At 37.3% G+C, this 24,984-nt stretch overlaps 1 protein-coding gene across 4 annotated transcripts in view; it reads left to right on the forward strand.

The window, feature by feature from the left end:
- Positions 1 to 1,099: 1,099 nt before the first annotated feature.
- FAM204A (family with sequence similarity 204 member A) overlaps positions 1,100 to 24,984 on the forward strand; it is a 46,078-nt gene continuing 22,193 nt past the window's right edge. Inside the window, exons 1-6 of one of the 4 annotated variants that reach the window (XM_020988192.2) lie at positions 1,100 to 1,151; positions 5,358 to 5,624; positions 6,472 to 6,562; positions 6,717 to 6,747; positions 7,456 to 7,555; positions 19,465 to 19,554. In XM_020988192.2, the coding sequence (XP_020843851.2) occupies positions 1,104 to 1,151; positions 5,358 to 5,624; positions 6,472 to 6,562; positions 6,717 to 6,747; positions 7,456 to 7,555; positions 19,465 to 19,554 (627 nt within the window). In that variant the 5' untranslated portion in view covers positions 1,100 to 1,103. Of the gene's footprint in view, positions 1,152 to 1,824; positions 1,914 to 5,357; positions 5,625 to 6,471; positions 6,563 to 6,716; positions 6,748 to 7,455; positions 7,556 to 8,948; positions 9,108 to 19,464; positions 19,555 to 24,984 lie in introns of those variants that run through there. The other 3 variants (XM_078151037.1, XM_020988191.2, XM_078151036.1) reach the window with 3 other exon arrangements.

The raw sequence follows: 24,984 nt of genomic DNA on the forward strand, positions 1-24,984 counted from the left end.
CCTATTCCCTAACATTAGCTCTTTTCATTACTTTTGTGCCATTTCTCTCAAATTTATTAATTTTTTTGATAGACCATTAACTTGCCATAATAACCTGAATACACTGATCTAAAATAGCACAGTCAAAGTCTGGCTTTGTTTAGGAATATACATTCATGAGAAATCCTGGAGGTGCTCCATTTGCAAACTTTTAAAGCAGGAAAGGATCCCTGAGATTATCAAGTCCAACTTCATATATAGAAATTATTCTGTAGGATATTTACTGCCTGTCACCCTTATACCTTGGTAATTGCTACAATTTTGATCAGCCCTTGAACCTCACTGAATTTGTTTATATGGATGGCTGGATGGGATGACTGTGCTCAGCAACCTTTTCCTTTGGCTCCAGAAGTGACTTGGCGCTTTGTACTTTTCTTTGCCTTCCCCAGAACTTAGCGCAGTGCTTGGCGCGAAGCAGGCGTTTGATAAATGCTTGTTGCTTGCTGTTGACTGACTTTGTTAGCATTGCCTCATCTTTCCTGAGAAGGCTGATTGATCCTGTACCATCAGCACAGAAACTGAATGTAACCCCAGGTTCTTAAAAGGGTCTTCTTTTCCTCCTCTCTCTCTCCCCCACCCCCTCCAGTTAGCTTGCTACAGAGATGGAGGGCTGGACTTGGAGTGGGTTAGAATACCTGGCTTCTTTAGCTTTGCCATCACCATAGACTAGTGACTTCAGGCAAATCAGTTCACCTTGCTGGCCTTCACCTTCCTCCTCTGTAACAAGGGAGTCACAACAGGAGCCCTTCCTGCTGTGGGGCTCATCCCCATAGATGTCAGCTACAGCAGGGCCTGCCTTAGCGTCAACAAAGGCCAAATACCGTGACGAAGAGAAGGGGGCTGGAACAAGTCCAACCAACGGAAACAGGTCCAAACCGAGAGGGCAAAGGAGAAGGATGAAAGCGAGCTCCCCCCCTCCCCCGCCCCGCCTCCTCACCTAACGCGGAACTTGGGCGAGGTTGGTTGCTATGGCGACCCCTCCGCGAGGCCGAGCTCCCTATTGGAGGAGGATCAGACCAGCTCCAGCCCATTGGCCAGGAGGCCAGAACCAATGGGAAGGCGGGATGTTGACGACGTCTCAAAATGGCCGCCGGATCGCGGGAGTCGGTCGGGTGAGTAGTTCCTCGTCCTGTGAGTTGTGATTCTTAGCGAGGCTTGGAGCCGTCTGGGGTTCCCGGCGGGGTGCAGCTTTTTCCTGGGTTGTGGTGCCCGTCGGGCAGCTCTCCGGCCGGTTCCGCTGGCCTCTTGGTGGCCGTGGCGTTGGTCGCGACTGCGACCGTGACCGTGGCAGCATCGAAGGATTCGGATTTGGTCTGAGGGGAACGGGACGCGGTGTCTGTGGCTGTGGGGGCTTCCTTCCGCTTCAGGCTGCCCACGAGTGGGTGAAGGCCCTGGGGCTTCTCATTGACTCGAATGACGTGCATGTTTCTAGAAGTACCCTGTTTTAGAAAATAGAGATAGATAGAAATCAGCAGGAGGCACCGAGATCTTAGAAGCCCCGGATCTGAAATCTGGGGCTTCTCGCTCAGGCTCCCCCCCACCCCGACCCCCCCAAGTGTTTTTCCTTCTGCCCTAAGTTGTGATTATAGTTGAAGAAAAGGTGAAATAGGGAGACTGCTGGGCAGGGAGTAATGAAAAGCCCCAGACTTGGGGACCTATACTTGCCACAGATTGACTGTGTGGCCTTGTGCATGTCACTTCCCCCTCTGGGCCTTGGTGTTCCCCTTTGTAAATGGAGAGGTTGGACTCAGGTGATGTCTAAGATCTTTTTCCGCTCTAAGGTTTGATTGTGAGTTCACACCAATCTAAGAAGAGCCTCCCGAATTCCGAATTGCACTGCCAGCAGAAGCAACCACTTTGTAAATTTAAACCCTGTAAGTATGCACTGGGCAGCATCTTACTTATCCCAAGCCTTGAGATGGTATGTGTTAATTGTGGATGTTTCCATACTGGCAAGGCCGTTAAATTGGAAGCAGTGGAGAAGTGTTGTGTTGTTCTTGTTTTCCCTCTAGTTCTCAAATTAAAAAAAAACAAACAAGCAAGCAGGTTAGAACATTCTTTTTCCTATGTTTTAAAAGCCTTTTGAAGGGTTTATCTTACTGTTCTTTAATTTCAGGAGAGACTCTTAATATTATAATTTGCTTGTATTTTAGGAAAAAGGAAACATGCATTTGATGCATTTTGACATAAGTAAAAAAACCCTTAAATTATTCATTGTTTTTGTATTTAATTCTAATTAAATTGTTCTGAATTATGTGTCCGATTGCCGTATTTGTTGTATTAGAATATTCAAATATGGAGGAGAGCAGTATTTGTTTCTTATGATTATTGCTCAAGTAAAGTGGAAATAGTATCAGAAGATTTGGATTTCCGTTTTAATAATTCAGTTTAGGAGAACTGGTAATGAAGCACAACTTCCCAAGTAATGAAAAGTGATATATTTCACAAGCTTTGGGATATTGAAATTTGGAATAGTAGAGTGAATCAAGTGTTGAATTTGAAATTAGAGAGAACTGGGTTTGAATCCTAGCATTGTCACTTAATACCTTTGTGGCCTTAGTCGAGGCTACACTCAATTTTTCTGGGCCTCAATTTACTTATTTGTAAAATGAAGTAGTTGGAGTAGATGATTTTTGGCCCTTTCAAGCTTGGAATCCTGTGATCCTAAGTAAGGGATAGCCTTTGAAGTGGTAACTGTTTAGATAGTATCGTTTTGTTCTTTTGAAATTGGTATCTTTAAAGGCAGCTGCCATGTTCTACAAAACATACCACTGTCAAAATGTTCGACTTTGTGGACTAATCTTACTCAGTATATCGTATAGCATTGTCTTTTCCTTATAATGTAAAGAATTTGGCCAGATTTTAACGATTATGAAATTCAGAATTGATTGCTGATTTAACCCTTAAGATATATACATTTTAACTGATTCCTTGCCTTTATCTAACTGCTTAAAGCAATTTCTTAGATTTTTGTGTAGAATAAAAGTTCAAGTGGTTTACAGTGTAAAATGTAGTTTGTATTGATTCAGATTTAAGATGACTACATGTTGTCAACTGACAACCTTCATAATCCATTTAGCTTACAAAAATAGAATCTAAATGAGCTTTATATTAATTATTCCATTAAATATATTTTCTAAAACATATAGTCATCGATTTTTTTGAGAGGGTTCTACATCTAGGAATATGATGCTCCTATGAAAATGAATTTGTGGAAAACATGTCTGTATCCAGATTAGAGAGAGGTACATTACTCGTTTATTTACTTCTCTTAATATAAAAATCATGGGTTTCCCTCCAAAGGTTTTCAACAGCCTGCTTTCTATGTAAAAGCTTTATTTAGATAGCAGACTTATTTTGCTGACTGTTACTATGCCATAGTTTGCTGTATAGTTGTATCAAAAACTCTAGGGATTGCTTTAAAGATAATGCTGAATAATGCAGGATTGCAAGTAGATGATAGCTATTGACTTCTTTCTATATCATTGTTACCTTTTTCTCCTAACAGTCATACTTAGGAAATTGATGCTTCCCAATTCATATCCTGGGGTTTACTTTTGAAATACTTTACTTGAAGAGCAGGATTTCAGCCCCCACCCCCCCACCCCCCAAAAAAATCAGTCATGCGAGTAATCTTTATGCTTGGGAGAGAAACCTTGCCCACTAAAGTAGAATACTCATTACATTGTGTGACCTAGAGAACAGTTACAGTAAAAACACAAAAAAAAAATCTGCTCATTAGATATGATGTGATACTTCAAGGCTTAGGTCTAGAAGAGGAATTAAGAGTATAGCCAATCCTGCATTTTATGGTTGAGAAAATAACTCAGTGAGATTGACTTGCACAGAGATTAACTTGCAGCAAGTTAGTTTCATGATTTCAGCCTGGAAAAATTGATCTCTTTACTCTTAGTCCAATGTTTTTTGTATACCATAGTTCCTCTGACTGCTGGCTTTCTGTATGGCAGTTGTTGGTATTGCAGAGCACATAATATTCTAGATATTTAAAACAGGAGGAAATAGAAATACCAACTGAAGTTGTAACTAGTCACCATTATCCTAAAGGTGCCTTTTGCATTAAGCTCCAATATATATTAATTAAATAATTGATGAATAGATTAAATGTGGAATGTCAGGGTGCCAGGTGGGTTTGTGTTAAAACTAATGAAAAATAAAATGATTTATATATAAGAAAGTCAGAGAAGTTTCTGTCTCACATTTTTATTTCTTTTTTAAAGTAGATCAATTAAACAAGTAAGTTGCAATTTTCAATTGTGTCTTGGAACAAGTAATAGATTTGGAGTCAGTGAACCTGGATTCCAGTCTCTATTACATTCCTAGCTGTATAATCTTAGCAAGCTACTTATTGTTTCTGGGCCTTAGTTTCCTCATCTATAAAAAGAGGAATGGATTAGATAATCTGTAAGGTTCTTTCCACTTTCTAAAGCCTATTATCTGTCATGATCAGCAATATAAATAAAATGGAAACTAGTTGGGGACCTGGCTCTAATGGTAACTTCTTTGTAAGTTATGATCAACTGTGACATTTTCTCCTCAATAACAGGGCCTGTGATTTCATTGGTATGGGAACTCTACTGATATACTTCATAACCTACATGTATCTTATAATCTTGAAAGGCACCTAAAACTCAGAGATGTTAATTCATGGTCACAGAACTTATAAATGTCAAAGGTGGAATTTGAATCCAGGTCTTCCTTACTACTAGTCCAGTACTTTATTTGATATATCATGCCTCCTCCCTCTACTTTCCAATCTTACTTTTCTTTCTTTAAAAAATAACAATTAGAGACTGTACCAAGTTTTCCTAAAAGTGACAGACTTTTATATTACAGTATTTGCTAGTTTAAAACTAGCATTTTTTTCCCTTCCTGTTGTACATTTTTCCTGACCCTTCCACCCCAAAAATGTTGTTCAGATTCAGTATTATCAAAATTAAATATATCTTAATTTTTAGCTTAATATTATAGCTTTTAAAATAGTGTTAACATTGAATAGTTTTTTTCTTGAGATTCAAAATGCTCATTTGATTCAGGTCTTTAAAAATCTAGGTCCTTTGTTTCTTTTAAAAGTTTCTTTTTTTTTTTTTTTGCTTTTATAGCATAGTCACATCTTAATGTAGATTCCTTTTGTAACAAAGGAAAACAGACAAAATTATTTTGACAGTTGAGATAGGTTTTATTTTGTTATTTTATATTTCTTTTTAATCACTAAATGAAATGTGCCTCTGTATTATCATTGATATTGTTGAAACCCTAAATAAACTTACTTGGCACTTTTATTTTCTATTGGTCTTAAGGTCTTTCCTCTTTCCCATTTAAAAAAGAAGATGTGGAGTGGACTGTTACCACCTGGGATGAATGAAAGTGATATTGAGTTGAGTTCTGAGGATGAGACCACATTGAAAATCTCAAAACTTAGTTCAAAGGAAGATAAGGGAGATGGCGTAACTGAAGAAGTTGGGTTTTCTGTTTTCCGTACTGGTGGGTCTAAAAATGAGGCAGAGACAAATGCAAAAAATGCTGATGAAGAGTGTCCATCTGGAGTTCCCCGAAATATGTGGAATGTAAGTTTTTCTGAAGATCTTTTGTTGTGCTGGGGGAAAAAAATGTGTCTGTGCCATTCTTAGAACCATGTTATATTCGAATAGAAAATTACTATGTCCATAAGGGTGCTTTATGAAGTTAGCTTTGCCCTGGAGTAAAAAATCTTGACTTAATATTAATTGGCTTTAGAGGTGATTTCCATTTTTTGTTTCTGAAGAGATACTAAATAGTAATATTGACCCATATCTTTATTTAATCTTGGCCATAACCCTGTGAGGCAGACACTGCAGGTACTCATCCCCATTTTACAGATTACAAAACTCAGAATTTAAGTCACTTGCTTGTAGTTATAAACCTAATAAATGTCAGAGGCTCATTTTGAGGCTAGGCCTTCCTGATTTGCATTATGCCACATTGGCTGCCTCTCAGACAAATAGAAATGTTTGCTAAAAACTGATATACTCAATGAAACTTAGCTTTCCAACAAGTGAAATGAAATTTTCTCCCTTTGCTATCTTTGTAATAATTCATTTAACCTACCTGCCAGATTAGCAGATGGCTATCTATATTATAGAAAGCCAGTGTCTATGTATGTATGTGTGTGTGTGCACGCTCTCACATGTACCCACTCAATGTTGTGATACACCGTGAAGATCAAACTTTCAGTGACTTCCCTTAGCAATTCAATAAACAATTTATTAGATGTCTACTTTATGCAAAGCCAGAATTAACTTTTTTATTAAACTGAAACTCCGCTTTAAATGACAATATAATGTTTCTCTCTTAATGACAATCTTAGTTATTTGAAGACTATAAACTTTGTCTTAACATATCTGCTTATGTGACTTGTTTTTCATTCCTGCACAGAAGTTTCAAGAGTTACATAAAAAACATTCTGAACTGAAAACCTTAAGTATTTCTACAAGCAAGAGGAGCAAAAGAAAACGTTCTAGAAAAGGTATTTTATGTAATTTCTGTTTAATAATCTTAACTGTTGATAGGGCTAATGGCAAAAAAGTAATTCCTTATATTAGTCATTTTAAAGAACTAAAATGTTTCAAGAATATAATTGAAAGTATACATCCCAACATTTTGTGAATTTTTTTTTCCAGGTAAATTGAAGAATAAAGAAGAGTCTGACAGGTATGTAAAAGCTAGCACAAATATCTTATGATGAAAAGTAGGCATTTTGCCTGTCTTAACAGTTCATCTGTAGGCTAATGCCATCCCTGTATAAATTGTAATATAATATAAGCTATTGATTTTTAGACTTCTAGAGTCTGAGTTGGAAGGGGTCTTAAAGGTCTTTTAATCTCAGCAGTACCTAGCAAAGAAACTGTTCTCTGATATCCATTCCTGGTGGGCATTTAGTCTCTCCTTAAAGTTCTTCAGAAATGAGGTCATTAGCTTGATAGCTCAATCCTTTCTCAGCCAGCTCTGTTTGTTAGAAAGTTTTCCCTTATATCAAACCTCATATCTATGTCTTTAGTTAGTTCTAATACTGGCCTCAGGCCCAGTAGAACAGATTTAATCCTCCTGCCATATGTAACTCATCCAACTTTTGAAAATAGATATCATTCATCCTGAAGTCTTCTCTAAGCTAAACATCCCCAATTTTTTCAGCCAATCCTTGTATGGCATAGTTTCAAGTTCAGTTACTATCCTGGTCTCTTTCTTTCATTCTTGTTCCACTTTGTCAGTGTCTGTCCTGTAATATGCCTAGAACTGAACATAGGAATCCATATATGACTAGGATAGTTTGTTGTTTTAGGTTTCCAATTAAACATGGTGGAAATAATAATAGTTAAATCATTTTGAATGAAATATAGCCAACGATTTGTCTTTGTGCAGTCAACAATCTTCAAATGAAGCCCAGTGGAAGGAGCTTACTCAGTATTTTGGAATAAATGATAAGTTTGATCCCCTCATAAGTAATAGAGCTCTTCTGAAGGTAAGTTATTGTTTTGTTTGTTTGTTTACTTCAACCATATTAGATGAAGAGTCATTCATCCCCCAACCTCAGTACCTAAGATTTACCATAGATAAATCAAGCCAGTACTGGTAGAGTTTAGGAGCATTATTAAGAGTTGTGTTCAGAGAGCCATGCATCATTTGCTTATGTATTTCTCATATTTAAGACCTATCACTTTAAAGCATTTCCTTTGTGAGACAGAATTTTCATTTTTCCTCTTTTTGTCTGGATAGCTTGTTCTCCATGTTAAGTGGTTTAGGTTGCTAATTTTGTGGAACTGAGTTATATAGATAATATTCGTCTTATTCTTTGAACTCAGTTCAAATTTTCAATAAATACTAACTATAGAGGCACTATGTTAGATACTGGGAACCCAAAGATACAACACAGGGCCCGCTTTGAAGAAAATTACATGCTAATGATGGGAAGGGCAAGTCCTTGAATAATTAAGATATAAAGGAGAGTATGGATAAATATAGGAGAAAGGTCTGTAAAAATTTGAGGCCAGAGAAATCAGTTTCTCCTGGAGGAGTCCAGGAAGCCTTCATGAAGGAGGTGGCATTTTAATTGGGCCTTGAAGGCAGGAGAATACTCAACAGTTGGAAATAGTTGACTGGAAAGGAAAGGAGCCAAATCCAAGTATATCGATATAATGTGCACAAGGGCATGGAGACAGAGGGTGGTTGGAAGTGGGATCGTCTTCTTTGACTGGAGTGTAGACTGTGCACAGGAGAGCAGTGGCCAGAGATGCCTCCGGACAAATGAGGCTAGAGGCACGGGGCCTTCTCAGGGCCAGGAGTTTATATTTTATTTGATAGGTGATAAAGAACTGCTACTTTAGAAAGATTACTGAGGTCATCGTATGGATAGAGAGACAGGAAGCAGAAAGACTCTTCATAAGATCATGGCTTTAGAGCTCAAAGGGACCTCAGAAACTCAAGTCCAACCCTCTTGTTTTATAGAGGAGGGAACTGAAGCCTAGGGTGGGCGAGGGATTTGTTCAAGATCACACAGGTATGGGTGGTAGGGGCAGGATTTGAACACAGGTTCTTGAATTCTAGAGTCACTGCATTGTACCTTGCTGCCTCATAGCTATGGTTCCTAGAATCGTTTAGCCATGAGGACATTTTATATGTAGTGACCTGAAGTGCAAAGAGGCCAGATTACTTGTTTGAGATAAAGTCACTGGCAGAGATGAAATAGAACCTTGAGATTCTTTACTTCTTTTAATACTCTTCTATTACTGAGACTAGAGGTAGGATTTCAAAAGTAGGATAACCTAGTTGTTAGACCAGATTTTCCTCATGTTCTAGGAAGAGTAGCATGGAAGTGGGGGTGGGATGGTGTTAACTTCATTGAATTTGAAAAACAGATGGAGATATGGAATATGGGAGCAGCAGCTGACCAGTGGAACACTGAAAACCTGTACACCATCTTTAGCACATATGTTATAAGCACTATATTCTGCTTTTTTAAGAATATAATAAAATCTTCGTCCTTTTAGGAAAAAATGTTTTTATAATTAAATTTCTTACTTGGGCCTGGGCCATGAGAAAATTCTTGTTCCAGCATTATTTAAAGCATTTATCGTATGCTTAGTGGTAAAATCATAAATTTAGATGTCTAAATTGGAGTTGATTAGTACAGTTACATCATTGAAATTGTTAAAATTATTTTTAACATTTTTGCCATTGAATGTCCTGGAAAATATGTAACCAGTACTTCTGTGATTTATTATACATTCAAAAAATTACATTACGTATCTAAATTAAAACATTGATTTTTGAAACTTGTTGCTAATACTGCATGTTACTGCACTATAAACTAATAGCCTTTATTTGGGATTGACTCTAAGGTTCTTTGTGACATGCAAGTTGTCTCAAAGTTCTGAGAAATTCTTGTGAGTGATCAACTTTACTAGCAGTACTGTCGTGTTTTTAATCCTTCGCCTTGCAGAATAGATGCATCCCTGAAAAGTTTCATGTTAATCAAATCATGTGAAATATTTTGTAAAATGAATGATTACAAAAGGATTCTTCTGATTTATCTGCCTTGTAAGGTTGAATTTTCTTAAAAGCTAGCAGCAGGTGATTTATCTGCCTTGTAAGGTTGAATTTTCTTGAAAGCTAGCAGCAGGTGCAGCTAGGTGGTGCAGTGGATAGAGCGCAGGCCCTGGAATCAGGAGGATCTGAGTTCAAATTCAGCCTTAGACACTTACTAGCTGTGTGACCTGGGCAAATCACTTAAGCCTGATCCTCCTCCTCTGCCTTCCCCCCCCCCCCAAAAAAAAGGTAGCAGACAGAAAATCTGACCCCAAACTAGACTTTGCCTAGTTGACCTCAGGCAAGGCCTTCAGTCTTTCCATGTCTTAGTTTTCTCAGTGACCCAGTTGAATTATATTAGAAATTCTTAACACCTAGAATATAAACATATTAGAAAATAGGCTGATAACATGAAACCAGAATTGATATAAAATAAAATAGAAACTGACAAACTAAACTTCACTAACTGAAACTTTTAAAGAAGGTGACAAAAACTATTATTTCACCATACAGAATTATTCTTTATGATAGCCTCAAGTTAGGACTTTGACATAGTACTTTTACTATGAGAGGAAAATACATAGTCAAACCTTTCATTTTACAGATGAAGAAACAGGTCCATAAGTTTTCAGGCTCAGTAGCAGTCAGAGATCCAACTAGAGCCAAGGTCTCCTGGTACGCAGTCCAGTGTTTATGCCACTTTATCATGCTACCTACCATCTTTATTTTGTGTGAAAATACTTTTGGAAATTAATATGTTATCAGCTCTTGTATGTCAGTACATAGATTTAAAAAATGAAAACTATTGCAAATACATCATTTCATACAGGTAGGTATAAATGAGAAATATAGGGTTTTTCCCCCCTGCTTTAATAGATAATGACTTTCAGTTAGTGTTCAGTAAGGAAGCCGCCTATCATAAAGGGATATTTGACACTTGGTATAGCAATTAACGTTTTTGGTAGAATATCAGCTTACATACAGGCAAAATGAGGTGGGGTATAAAATACATAACTTAAGTTTTTGGTGCTAACAAGAATGGGATGAACCTAGGTCTCCGGATTTTGTAGAAATATAAAAGGAGGTCAGATACTGTTATATTTCTCATGGGCCTAGGTGTGAATGAATTAAGATGGAACAAGCAACCGTTTTAAGAATTCTTTTGATACATGAAGTAAGCAACACAAGAGAGTGAATGCTGTTAGAATACAAGTGACTGAAAAGAAAGGCTTAAGGTTTAGGGTTGTGTTGAGATGGACCTTTGGTAGTTAAAGGAAAGCTAGTTTTCGATTGGTGGTTTTATTGTATTTCAGTAAAATTGAATGATCTAAATAGGATACTCTTTGAGTGTGGGTACTATGTTATGACAAAAGATGTGTTGGGTTTTTTTTGTGGATGAAGCATCTTTTGCCATAACACCTGGCTAAAGGCGTTCCTAACCCATTATTGCTATAAAAATAACATATATAAAACAGAGCACTCCAATAAAGGAAACCTTGGGTTGAATTGAATAGACCATATACTGCCCTTAGGGTATTTAGAACCCAGATTTCTAGTCCCATGAGTTCTGTCACTAACTCGGACCAGGTACTTCACTCCTCTGTGTCTGAGTTTCCTTATCAGTAAACTAAGTATTTTAGACAAGATCATTATTTCCAAAATGTTATATTCTAAAATGCAGTAGTACTATGTAGAACTTAAACAGTCTGAATAAGAGTTATGTGAGGATTGATGCTACTATTTTCTCCTCTAAAATATTAAATATAAAATGCTTGTTGACTATATGTATTGTGTGTGTGTGTGTGTGTGTGTGTGTGTGTGTGTGTGTGAGAGAGAGAGAGAGAGAGAGAGAGAGAGAGAGAGAGAGAGAGAGAGAGAGAGAGAGATAGGTTTGATTTCTTTCATTTTACACCAAAATTTCTGTGACCATCCTATCCAGACCCTCCTGGACTGACAATGTGTTCTATCAGGATACTTAAGGCTCTAGTGTTCCATGGCCAAATTGGTTTGGGAGATGCTATATTAAGATTATCTCTAGGGTTCTTCTTAGATTTTTAAAATCCTCTTTTTATCTGGAGATTTAGTTTTTTAAAAAGCTCTAGGTACACTACAGAATCAACAATTGAAATAATCAGAAGACAATCAACAATTTAAATGGTAACTTTGTTTTGTAAAAGCACTGTAATAAATTATTTAGAACCAGTTTGGCTCAGTTTATTGATTACAGAAGTACTATCATATCAATTGAAAAAACTTCAACTGGTTTTTAGACTGGAAAATATAATTGTTATGGGGAGATCTCAAAGCAGTACTCATATAGACCTGTGATCTCATTAATTCAGGAGTTCTGTCCCCTAAGTGCAGATTGTAACCGACACATGCTTGCCCATTCTTTCTGACTCTTGTCCAAGGCTTCCCAAAAATTCATCACAAGTGGCCCACCCAGGGGGCTGAAGATCTTACTTATTTTTTGCTAATGTCTCTAGGATACAACTGGAGCATTTCATCTGTTCACATGTCATCTCTTGCCCTTACCACATGACCAGCCCATCTTCTGTCATACAATTCTATAATGATAGCCTTTACTCTTGTTCTTCGATGGACTTCCTTATTGGTTATGTTATGCAGGGTTGCTCACATCCACCGTGTACCTCTCAATTTTCCTATGCATCTTATTCAGTGTTAGCTCTTTGCATGCATTAATGTTTCACATCTTGCTGCCATATCGTAGTAACACTGCTAAAATATGAACATTAAAAGAGGCCTTTGCTTTCACAGAAACTTGGAATCTATAAAAGAGCTTTGCAATTTCCTGAAAGCAATCCAACCTACTCTTTTCTTTCAGTTTAAACTAGGTCCAATTCATTGTCCATCTGCAGTGTCTATCCAGTATATACATACTGTTGAACAAACTGTAGATTAGTCATCCAAGTGTATTTTGAGATCTGGGCAGTGTAGGGCAGAGCAAAGATGGTGGAGTAAAAGCAGGGACTCGCTTAAGTTCTCCCCCAAACTCCTCCAAATACCTGTAAAAAAATGACTCTAAACAAATTCTAGAGCAGCAGAACCCACAAAAAGAGTGAAACAAATGTTCAGCCTAAGACAACCTGGATGGTCAACAGGGAAGGTCTGTTGCACCGGGCTGGGAGAGGAATACAGTTCAGTGTGGGCCTTACCAACACAGACCAGACCCCAGCAAACTCAAAGCAGGCCTCAGAGGACTAAGTCACTGGAAGCTGTGGCAGTTTCCAGACTTCTCAACACACAAATGGCAAAGAAAACTTAAAAGGTCACTGGGAAAAGTCTGTTGGACCTGGGTGAGAGAGGAGCACAGTCCAGCCCCAACTCCTGTACAACCCTGGGGCGGCAGTGGCAGCAGCTGCTTCCAGAGCTGTCAGCCCACAGACAATAAAGGGGATCAAACAACTGATCAGAAGGAGATTACAGGGATCTCATTGCTGGCACTGAGGCAGGATTCTGTTGCTTTGCCTGTGTTTGGATCTGGACCACAGTCCTGGGTGGCTGTCCTGGGGCGAGGAGAAGCACTGGCATAGCAGAGCTTGTGGCAGCAGTGGAGAAGAACCCTCCTTATAGTTCCAGGGCAGAAAAGAGTGTTTGTGGTTACTTACTGACCAGCACAGGCCAGGAGAGGAGTAAACAACTCTCCTCAGATCATACCATCTTGGAAAGACTGAAAATTTATAGGTCCCTAGAAGTATCTCTGAAAACAGCTTCACAGAATCCTTGAAGCTTGGGACAGTATGCTTTCTGCACTGGAAAGAGAGCCTTGCCTTAACAAGAGTTAAAAAGTCAAGTAATTGGCTGGAGAAATGAGCAAACAGTGGAAAAAACTCAGACTATAGAATCTTACTTTGGTGACAAGGAAGATCAAAACATACAACCAGAAGAAGGCAACAAAGTCAAAGCTCCTACATCCAAAGCCTCTGAGAAAAATATGAATTGGTCTCAGGCCCTGGAAGAGCTCAAATAGGATTTTGAAAAGCAAGTAAGAGAAATGAGAGTGATGTAAGACCATCATGAAAAACTAGTCAACAGCTTGCTAAAGGAGACTCCAAAAAATACTGAAGAAATTAATACCTTAAAAAAATAGACTAGACCAAATGGCAAAAGAGGTCCAAAAAGCCAAAGAAGAGAAAAATGCCTTAAAAAGCTGAATCAGCCAAATGAAAAAGGAGGTCCAAAAGCTCACTGAAGAAATAATTCCTTAAAAATTAGAATGGAGCAAATGGAAGCTGATGACTCTGAGAAATCAAGAAATTATGAAACAAGACCAAAAGAATGAAAAAATAGAAGACAATGTGAAATACCACACTGGAAAAACAACCGACCTGGAAAATAGATCCAGGAGAGATAATTTAAAAATGATTGGACCACCTGAAAGCCATAATAAAAAAAAAGCCTAGACATCGTCTTTCAAGAAATTATTGGGGCAGCTAGGTGGTGCAGTGGATAAAGCACCAGCCCTGAAGTCAGGAGGACCTGAGTTCAAATCTGGCCTCAGACGAAACACTTGACACTAACTAGCTGTGTGACCCTGGGCAAGTCACTTAACCCCAATTACCTAAAAAACAAACAAAAAAAAGAAAAGAAATTATCAGGGAAAGTTTCCCTAATATACCACAGGGTAAAATAGTAATGGAAAGAATCTACTGATCACCTCCTGAAAGAGATCCCAAAAGGAAAACTCCTAGGAATATTATAGCCAAATTCCAGACTTTTCCTAGGTCAAAGAGAAAATATTGCAGGCAGCCAGAAACAAACAATTCAAGTATTGTGGAAACACTGTTAGGATAACATAAGATTTTAGCAGCTTCTACATTAAGGGATCAGAGGGCTTGGCATGTGATATTCTGGAGGTCAAAGGAGCTAGGATTAAAACCAAGAATCACCTGCCCAGCAAAACTGAGGCTAATCAGTGAGGGGGGAAAATTGACATTCAGTGATGTAGAGGAATTTAATGCGTTCTTGAGAATCCAGAGCTAAATGGAAAAATTGACTTTAAATACAAGACTCAAGAGAAGCATGAAAAGGTAAACAGGAAAGAGAAATCATAATAGACTTATTGAAGCTGAATTGTTTACATTCCTACATGGAAAGTTGATATTTGTAACTCATGAGACCTTTCTCATCATTAGGATAGTTGGAGGGAATATATGTAGACAGAGGGCACAGAGTGAGTTGAATATGAAGGGGTATCTAAAAAATAAAATTAAGGGATAAGAGAGGAATGTACTGGGAGAAGGAGAAAGGGAGAGTTAGAATGGGGTAGATTATGTACATGAAACAAGGAAAAGTTTTTACAGTATAAGGGAAGAGGGGGGAGGTGAGAGGGAATGAGTGAATCTTATTCTTGGATTTGTCTTAAGGAGGGAATAACATACACACTCAATTGGGTATGGAAATCTATCTTACCCTACAGGAAAGTAGGGGGGAAGGGAATGGAAAGGAGTAATAGAAGGGAGGGCAGATTGGTAGAGAGGGTAATCAGAAGCAGACCTTTTTGAGAGGAGGGAAGAGGTCAAAGGAGATAATAGAATAAATGGAACAACAGGATAGGATGGAGGGAATTATAGTTAGTCTTTCACAACATGACTATTGTGGAAGTGTTTTGCATAACTACACATGTGTAACATATCAAATTGCTTCCCTTCTCAATGAGGGTGGGTGGGGAGGGAGGAAGGGAGAGAATTTGGAACTCAAAGTTTTGAAATGAATGTTGGAAATTGTTTTTGCATGTAACTAGGAAATAAGATGTACAGGCAATGAGGTATAGAAATCTCTCCTACCCTACAGGAAAATAGAAGGGCAAGGGAATAAGTGGGTGGGTGGGGGGTGATAGAGGGCAGATTGGGGGTAGGGGTAATCAGATTACATACTGTCTTAGGGTAGGGGGAGGGGAGAAATGGGGAAAAAATTTGGAACTCAACATCTTGTGGAGATGAATGTTGACAACTAAAAATAAATAAGGGGTGGAGTGGAGAATGCAGAGAAGATGCAGGAACTACTTAGTGCAGTGCCTGGGATACTGTCAGTGCTTAATGAATGCTTGTTCACTCACCTGCATTAGCGAAGGCAATTTCCTAATCCAGAACTTTGCTAAAGCAGTGAAATCACAGGTCCAGTCCTTATCTCTGTCTCTATATACAAGATAAAATATGTTTAAAAATTTATTTTATTTTTAATTTACGGAATAAAATAGAATATTAATACAAAAACAAAAGAAATCTGGGCAGTAGGTATTCTTTATGCACTTGGTCTTTCTTTTGGTGATTAGAGATGTCTTCCAGTAGATTCTAATGTTCTACAATTTTTTGAACAGGAAGACACTTTGTTCTAAAACTATTTTCTACCAGATCTGATGTTTTTTTCCAAAATCATTTTACTAGGCCCAATGAGATACTATATTTTCTATATCTTTTGCTTGTTAAGAGTAAAAAAGTGTTCCCTTGTTAAATATCAGTTGTATAAGCCTGCTTGTTCCCTACTAATTTCATCATCAGGGGTATCTTTGTGCATAGATTCTTATGAAGATTTATTTATAGATGGAGAGATTGGGCATCTAGAGTGGTAGTTATTGTGGCCCTTTGGTCACCTTTTTAAATATTAATAAGGTTTGAGTTTTGGTGATTGATTTTGCCTTTAGTGTCTTTCCCTTCTTTATGTGCCTTGTATCTATCAGTGCCTTTACAAGTTTATAATATTCAGCCTGGATTTCCTTGGTATGTACTTAGTCCCTTGAGCAATTGCTATTGTCATTGTTCTCGTTAGGACCACTATTGCCTCCTCTGTATGCACATCTGAGACTGTGATATTAGCTTCCAAGTGTATTGGTTCCATGATAGAAAAAAATGGTTTGCTAAAAAAGCTTTTGCAAATCTTTTCCATTTTTCTTCAGTTTCTAGACTTTTCATTTTTGTCCTTAAATGCCTTTGGAATGTTTAGTTAGTTATCTTGCCAGACTTTTTCTAAATTGATTTTAGCTTTCACTGCTTCTCTCAGCTTAATGAGAGTATCATACTCATCCATCATCCTTCCTAATAAGATTTTACAAACAAATTTGTTTATTTATTTTTTGTGAGGCAGTGGGGTGAAGTGACTTGTCCAGAGTCACACAGCTACCAAAGTGTCTGAGGCCAGATTTGAACTCAGGTCTTCCTGAATCGAGGGCTGGTGCCATATCCACTGTGCCATCTAGCTGCCCCATGAATATATATATACACACACACATATATATACACATATGTATATATGTATATTTTTTTATTTTATTTTATTTTTTGGTTAGGTAACGGGATTAAGTGACTTGCCCAGAGTCACACAGCTAGTAAGTGTATGAGGCCAGATTTGAACTCAGGTCTTCCTGAATCTAGGGCCGGTGCTCTATTCACTGCGCCACCTAGCTGCCCCCATGAATTTATATTTTTGACCTATTACCTTCTCTCTGGGTTTGGCAAGTAAGTCAGATGTTTTACTGACTAGGGAATTTTCTTTGTTTTCCTTGGAACAATTTAGTTTATATCAGCTAAACTTACAGATAAAATTAATGTAGTTGATATCAATGTTGTTTCTGTTGTCCATTTATCACTTTTGATTTTCACTTGTTAAAATAATTGAGGGGCAAGTCATTTTTGATTTTGCACCTTTTTTATTATTATTGTCATTCGTTATTTTAATATTAGCTCAGTTTGTTGTTCTAATGTTTGCTCAAATGAGTTAATTGTCCGGCCATACTCAGATAGCTAACTCAGGGATTACTCCCACATCAATAATAAACCTTTTCCCGTCTGTTAAAATATAATCTATTTCATTCTTTATGGTGTTATTTGCTGCTTACCATATTAATTGCTGGAGTATTCATGATATAATTATGTGAGACTTCTGTGTTTTTGGCCTCCCCATTTCTTCCTGAACCATGCTTTGCCATGTATTTCTTCCCCACCCTCACCTTTCCCCACTCCACTTTGCATTTGAGTCTCCAAGTATTAGAGTATGTGTTGATTTGATTTGGAGGGTCTTAGCAAGTTTTTCATAGAATTTCTCTGCTGCCACATCCTCAGAAACTGGTTTTGCTATGTAAGCTGAAATTTATTTAATGGTTTTCTTTTTGTGGATACTTTTCTTTAATATTGCAATGTGTGATGACTACATGTCTCATGAAATAATATTTCTTGTTGCTTCTGGACACACAATGAAAGAAATCTAACCTGTTTTTGAATTTTTTTTTCAGTTCTAGTATGAACTTTTTATTAACATGGAAATAATGAGTTCCTATATGTGATATGATCATACTTTTCTGCTCAGAATTCTACAAGTACCTCTTTCTTGCCTATAGTCAAGTTCAAACTGCTTTGTCTTGGATTTAAGGCCCTTTAAATTGATGTCACCTACTTTTCTGCCCTTATTTCATTTTCTTTCCTTCCCTACATATGATTTGTGCTCCATTCAAACTGGATGGCAATATGGATAGAATGCTGGATTTGTAATCAGAAAGACCTGGCTTCAAATCCCATCACAATTATTAGCTATTCACCTCTATGTTCCTCAGTTTCCTCATCTATAAAATGAGGATAATAATGGCTGTATTACTTATGTCACAGGCTTGTTGTAAGGATCAAACCCCCAAGGTGTAGTTAAGTTTCTCTGTACACAGTTGGTGCTTAAAACTTTTTATTTAATTCAGTTGAGCTATTATTAACTATCACTTAACTGGTATTTATTTGCATATTTACATTCCAAATTGAGATATATTTTTTATGTAGGAGAGGATTGGTAATAATTTTTTACATCCTTGTTTCAACAGAGATTAGACAGAAACAGAATTTTTTCCTCTTACCTAACTGCTTAATGTAATTTAATAATAGTCTTAAAGGTGGCATCATGTAGGACTTCGTTTGTGGGATATAATAAAAATAGTCTTTTTATGGCTTACATGGAGCTCTTTATGGTTTATAAAGTGATTTATAACCATTCTTTCATTTAAATTCAGCAAACATTTATCAAGGTTTACTATGTGCAAGATGTGCTAGGTGCTGGAAATATAAGAAATGACCCAGTCCTTGCCCTGAAGGAGTTTACCTTCTGCTTGGTGAAGTAGGGCGTGACTACAGCCTGAACACAAATAGGTATATACAGCAACCCTTTGAGACAAATAGAGTGCAAGTGTTAGTCTTATTTAACATGGATATAGAGTCTCAGAGAAATTGTGACTCTCTTAAGATCACACAACTAAGGAGTGGTAAAGCCAGGACTCGCATTTCAGGTCTTGTAAATCCAGTGCTTTTTCGACCATACCTGCTTGATAAATCAGCTTCATTTAAAAGATTTGAGAATCCTAAAAGAAAGTAATAATTGTTTTCCTTTGTAACAGTTTAAAAAGAAAGATCAAAATGGATTAGGTAAGCCATGTCTAGGGATAAAATGTTTACAGGTATAAATTAGTCCATGTAACATATACATACATACATACATATATAGATATAGATATAGATATAGATATATAGATATATGTTTATATGTGTGTTTACTATAGTAATCATAGATGTGGTGGAGCTAATGTGGTTGTTTGTGTTTGAGCACTTTTTTATAGATGTTCTGTTATACCAAGATATATATTTAGTGTTTCAGTCCCATGAAACTGTATGCATAGTTCTTTTATTAAGTATCTTCAACTTTGTGTATAAATCTTTCATCAAGTATCTTCATCCAGTAAACAAATAATTTTCCCTAGGAAGATAAATCATTTTCCTGAAAGAAGCTTTTCTCTTTCATAGGCAGCTTATTAATTCATTAATAATGGCCTTAATTTAAAATTTGTTTTCTTTTTAGTCAGGCCTTGAAGTGAGCATCGACAAATCTGTGGCTGAAGGGGATATTGAAAAGGCAGAAGAACTCAGTAATAGGTTAGCTGCTCGAGAGGTAATTAAAATTTTATGTTTATTGTTAAAGTATCTTATAAGAAAATATAGTTAACATTTTTAGTACTGTCATTAGTCTATAGTTATTTATGTTATTTTGAAATACAGAATCATGTTTCTACAGTTATGTTTTTAGATCAATTTTGGCTAAATCTTATTTTAGAAATGATTCTTTCCTCATCTCATAAGCAAGTAGATCTTTTTTCCCTGCATGACCAAAAGGTTAGCCTTCCTTTCCCATTTGCTTCTTTAACCCCATTTAACTTTCATTGTAGGGGGAAAAGCAGCTTGCTCTCTTTCTAAAGATATGATAGGCAAGGTCACAAATAGGGGTTGCTTACTTATCACTAGTAAAGACCACATGTGATCTGGCAGCATTCTGTATAACTCCTTTTCATTTTGCTAGTGTTTAAAAAATATACTTGCAAGCTAGCTAAATTTTTGTGTTTTATTTGTAGTATACTAAATGACTGGCTTACCCGTTTGCCACTCTCTTAGTCTATGTTTTGTTTTTGTTTTTTAATTTTTTTTCTTAGACTATGTTTACGCGATGTCCAGTGACTTGGTAAATTTAGTGAAAAAATATATATAGTCAAGCCATTGTTTGGCTTCCTACAAACTAGCATAGTGATTCCCTTATGGAAAATCTTATACTCTACCTAACTGTTCATTCTCTAAATGGAAATCTGGTGAACGAAACTTTATTTAATAAATATCACAGTATCCTGTGCTTTGAAACCAACATTGACTGCTAGAGCTTTATTTTACTTTTGGTTTTGGAGCAGCTGCCTTGATTGGTGTTGGGCTCAGCAGAAATAGAGACTTGAAGGTAGTCTTAAAGATTGAGTTCTCTTTTCTCCTGTCCTTCATTGAATCACTGTACTCTAAAGAAAGCCATTGCAGGTTAATTTAGGGGTATGAACAGAGACATGGGGAGTATTGTAGTCATTTTAGGCAACTTGTTTTGGAGAAAGGGGCAGTATTTTTGGTGTATTATCTCTTCAGATTTATTAACAACATTTAAAAAAAATATTTATTTTTGTCCCTAAACTAGTCATGCTACTAAGATATGTAACTAGCTGGTTGCTGTGTTTTATCTTTTGATTTCACTGGGTGCTGCATGTTATTTGGATATAGTGATAATTTTATTAATCTCTTTTTAACCATTTTTATATTCTCAAAAACAAAATAATTCATTGGTTTATTTTTTCCTTTTTTTTCTTGCATTGGCTTATTCTTTGGGAAAATTATTTTAAATACCATCTTGTACATTGTACATATCTATTAGACTTCCAGTAAATTTTAGCTAAAAGGAGAGATAGTGTCATAGTAGATAGAGGGCTATCCATGAACTCAGGAAGACCCAGGTTCAGATTCTGCTCTGATGGATACTTAGCTGTGTGACAGCTGACAAGTCACTTAACCTCTTAGCATCCAGGCAACTGCATAAATTATTGAATTAGTGGAGGAATTTCCTATGCCAGTGAAACCATAGATCTAGAAAAAAAAATTAGCTATTGATTTTATAGTTTGTGTAGCAATTTGAGAAACTACAAGGAACCCTCATTTTAAAAATTGGTTGTATTCTAAAGGTTTATTTATAGTTCAACTGTTAGGGATTTAGAATATAGTTTTTAATGGGGGAAAAAACTGTAAATGTTAGAGTAAGGTATTCTGGCTAACTCTCAAAAGCTTGTGTATGATTCCTGAACTCCACTCCAAGGCAGGGAGGCAGGGAGGCTTCTGCAACTTGGTACCTTAGAACCAGTTGCAAGGACTCTGCTTCTACATCAGTAAGGAAGGGCTTGGGCCGAAGTGTTCAGCAGCAGGAGAGAGTTTCAGCATCCTTTCTTATATCATTTGTAAGCTAAATACCCACTAATTGGGGACTGCTTATACTTCCCATAACTTATCTCATTTGGATCAAGATTACAAGGGATCAACAGGAAGGCAAGTTTGGTTTGTAGAGTATATGAATGGAAAGTAATGTGGAATCCAGCTGGAAAAGTAGTCTGGAGTCCCATTGCGAAGGACTTTAAATGCCAGACAGAAGAGGTTGTATTTTTATCCATTGATAGTAGAAAACCACTGGAGCTTTTGGAGCAGAGGAATGACTTGGATTAACTTGTGCTTTAGAAATATTAAATTGTAGCATTCTGAAGGATGAATCAGAAAGGAGAAAGAGTGGAGTCACAGAAACCAGTTAGGCACATGCAATAGTTTAGGCAACTAGAACTGCAAGGTTGGTGGCCATAAGAGTTGAGAGAATGGGCCAGGTCTGAGAAATGTGGAGGAATAATTACAAAGACTTGGCATCTAATAGGAAATAGTAAGATTGAAGAGTTGATAAAGACTCTTAGATTGCAAACTAGGTGACTAGAAGAATGGTTGAATCATCAACTTAAATAGGTAAGTTAGGAAGATAGATGGTTTTATGGGAAAGGGTAATGACTTGTATTTTCAGAATGTTGAGTTTGAGATTGCATTGGGACATCCAGTTGGAAATAACCAGTTATATATGCAGGTTTGAAAAGACTGTGGAGGACTGAATATGTAAATTTGAGAGTAATCTGCATAAAGATGGTATTCGGGGCCTGAGGAGATCCTTTAGAGGGGAAAAAAGAGTGTAGGATAGAGGCCTGGGGATGCATTCAAATGTGAGGACAGAAACATAGGTGATGATCCTGGAAAGGAGATTGAGAAGAATGAGTCAGACAAGATGAGACCCTCGACAGAATGGTCATGAAAAACTAGGAAGGAAAGGGTGTCCAGTAGGAGCATGATGGTCAATAGCGTCATATGCTGCATAGAGGTCAAGAAGGATGCACACTGGAAAAAAGTTTATTAGATTTGGCATGAAGAGACTATTGAAGACCTTAAGGAAATCAGTTTAAGTGGTGGAGTTGGAAACCAGATGGCATGGGGTTGAAAAGTGAGTTGAAGATGAGAATGTGGAGTCATTGAGTGTAAGCAGCACTTTGTTGGAGTTCAGCTATGAAAGGGATCAAATAAAGAAAATAATCACTTCAAGGTGATGGTGAGGTTAAGTAAGGGTTTTTTAAAGGATATGAGATGCTGACATGTTTGTAGGAGCAACAAGGAATAAGCCAGTTGACAAAGAAAGGTTGAAAATTAGGGGAGGAGATAAGGGATGGTGGAAAAGATGAGCTCCTAGAGGAAACAGGAGGGAATGGGATCAGGGTCACGTGTAGAATGGTTGATATTGGCAAGGAGAAGTGCCATCTCATCCTCTCAGATGAGAACAAAGGAGAAGATTGAGAGATGATAAGGCCAGGTTTTCTCAACATGTTAGTTAGTTTTACTGAAGTTTTTCCCCCTCTTTTTTATTCTTTATTATATGGAATGGCTTTGGCAGGGAGGGGGAGCTTGATACCTTGGGAAATGGGAAATACCGTGGGATATAAAAGCAAAAGATGCCATTATTTTTTTAAGAAGGTTGTGGCTGAGGTGTGGATTTTGGTATGGGAGGGAACTTGAGACAGATGGCCTAAATATTTCAGTAAAAGTTGAAGGCAAGGTTCTCTCCTGAGGGGAAAGAGGGTGAGATAGGGAGGGGGTCTATGGGGAAGGTGACTTTTGAGAGAAGTTTTTGAACAGCTGCTTTGGGTATTATTGAGGTCTGTCAGGGAAATGTAAAAGACTAAGGGTAGTGAGGGTCCAGTTGAGACTAGATAACATAAATTTATCGTAGGGCCCATTTAGTAGTTGTGTGACTTTCTGCAGAGGTATTATGCAACTTGGGACAGAGAAGATGGATGGAATGCATTGAGGGATCCGAAGGTAGAGGCTAGTGACTCTTAACTAAAGGGATAAGATTTTGAAGGGAGAGAGAAGCCAGAGCAGAAAGGGATGAAATGAGAGATTACAGTGAGGTTGGGAGTTTAGGTTTAGTAGAGATGATATTCAAAGAGAGAAAAAACAGGTGGTTATGGTAGATAAAAGACTTAGATATAAAAATGAAACCTGTTCTCATGGGTGGTAATGAAAGCAATTATAAAAGCAATGTATATGACCATCCCTGTGTATCAGTGAGGTGGAATGAAAGTTCAGATTGTTGGAGTTGAATAGTTTGATTAAGTAAATGCATTTTGGGGGCCATAAAATGTAAATTGAAGTCCCCGAGTATAAGGACAAGCATTGGAATGGAGGAAGAATATGTTAGGCTTTGAGGGAACTACAAATATAAATAATACGTGGTCCCTGTCTTTAATGGTGGGTAGGTGGCACAGCAGATAGAGTACTGATCCTGGAGTTAGGAAGACGTTTTCAAATGTAGCCTCAGACATTTAGTAACTGTGAGACCCTGGGCAAGTCACTTAACTGCTGTCTCAGTTTCCTCAACTGTAAAATAAAGATAACAACAACTACCTTGAAGAGCTATTCTGAGGATCCCTTGAGATAATATTTATAAAGCGCTTAGCATAGTACTTGGCACAAAATAGAAATGCAATAAATAAATACTTATTCCCTTCCCAATTCAATAATACAGAAATCAATGTTAGATCTACCTTAGGTTCTTTATTTTGCTTTAGGCAAATTTACATGATGGAAAATTAGTAATGCTGAAATATTTTAAAGATTGTGAATGAAACAGTTTTTGGCGTTAAATCTGGAATAATTTGGTTACATATTTTAAGAGAGGATGTCCCAAAAGCCTTAGTGCAGTTTTAAGCTATACATCCTATATATGTCACATTTGTAAGGGAACTTAGAAATATTCTACCCCAGCCTGTATCTGAACAAGAATTCTCTCTTCCACATCCTTGACAGTTTTGGTCACACAGCTTCTGCTTGCAACACTGTAATGAAGGATAGCCCACTAGCTCCCAAGGCATTTCATTCCAATTTGGGGCAGTTTTAATTATTTATAAGCTTTTTTTACATCAGGTCTAAAGATCTGCCTCTCTGTAGCTTGCACCCGACGTTCCACTTACCAGCTTCTTGTTTTGGCTGCTACTCTTTCATTTCCTTTTCCATTAGGGTCATAGCATCATAGATTTATACCTGGAAGGGACCTTAGAGGTCATCTAGTCTAATCTACTCTTCAGATGAGGAAAACAAGGCCCACAAAGATTTGGATTTGAACCCATGTCATCTGATTTCAAATGCAGCATTCTACTTTTTTCTTCATTGTTCTTTAGAAACTTAAACCTACTTTTCAGCCTATAAAAGTAATACTTTATGTTTGTGCCTAGACTGTGGGAGGGCAGTTAGATAACACTGGGCCTGGAGTCAGGAAAACCTGAGTTCAAATCCAGCCTCAGACACTTACTAGCTATGTGACCCTTCTTATTATCACTCTTTGCCTCATCTTCCTTTTGCCTTTTTCACTCACTGCTAGATGCAAACATGCCCAGGTCTCTGTACCTCTTTTGCCTATGGCATTCCTTCAGACAGGCATCTTATAACT

Source organism: Phascolarctos cinereus, unplaced genomic scaffold, assembly GCF_003287225.1.
Source record: "Phascolarctos cinereus isolate Bilbo 61053 unplaced genomic scaffold, phaCin_HiC Scaffold_3;HRSCAF=262, whole genome shotgun sequence".
NCBI lineage: Eukaryota > Metazoa > Chordata > Mammalia > Diprotodontia > Phascolarctidae > Phascolarctos > Phascolarctos cinereus.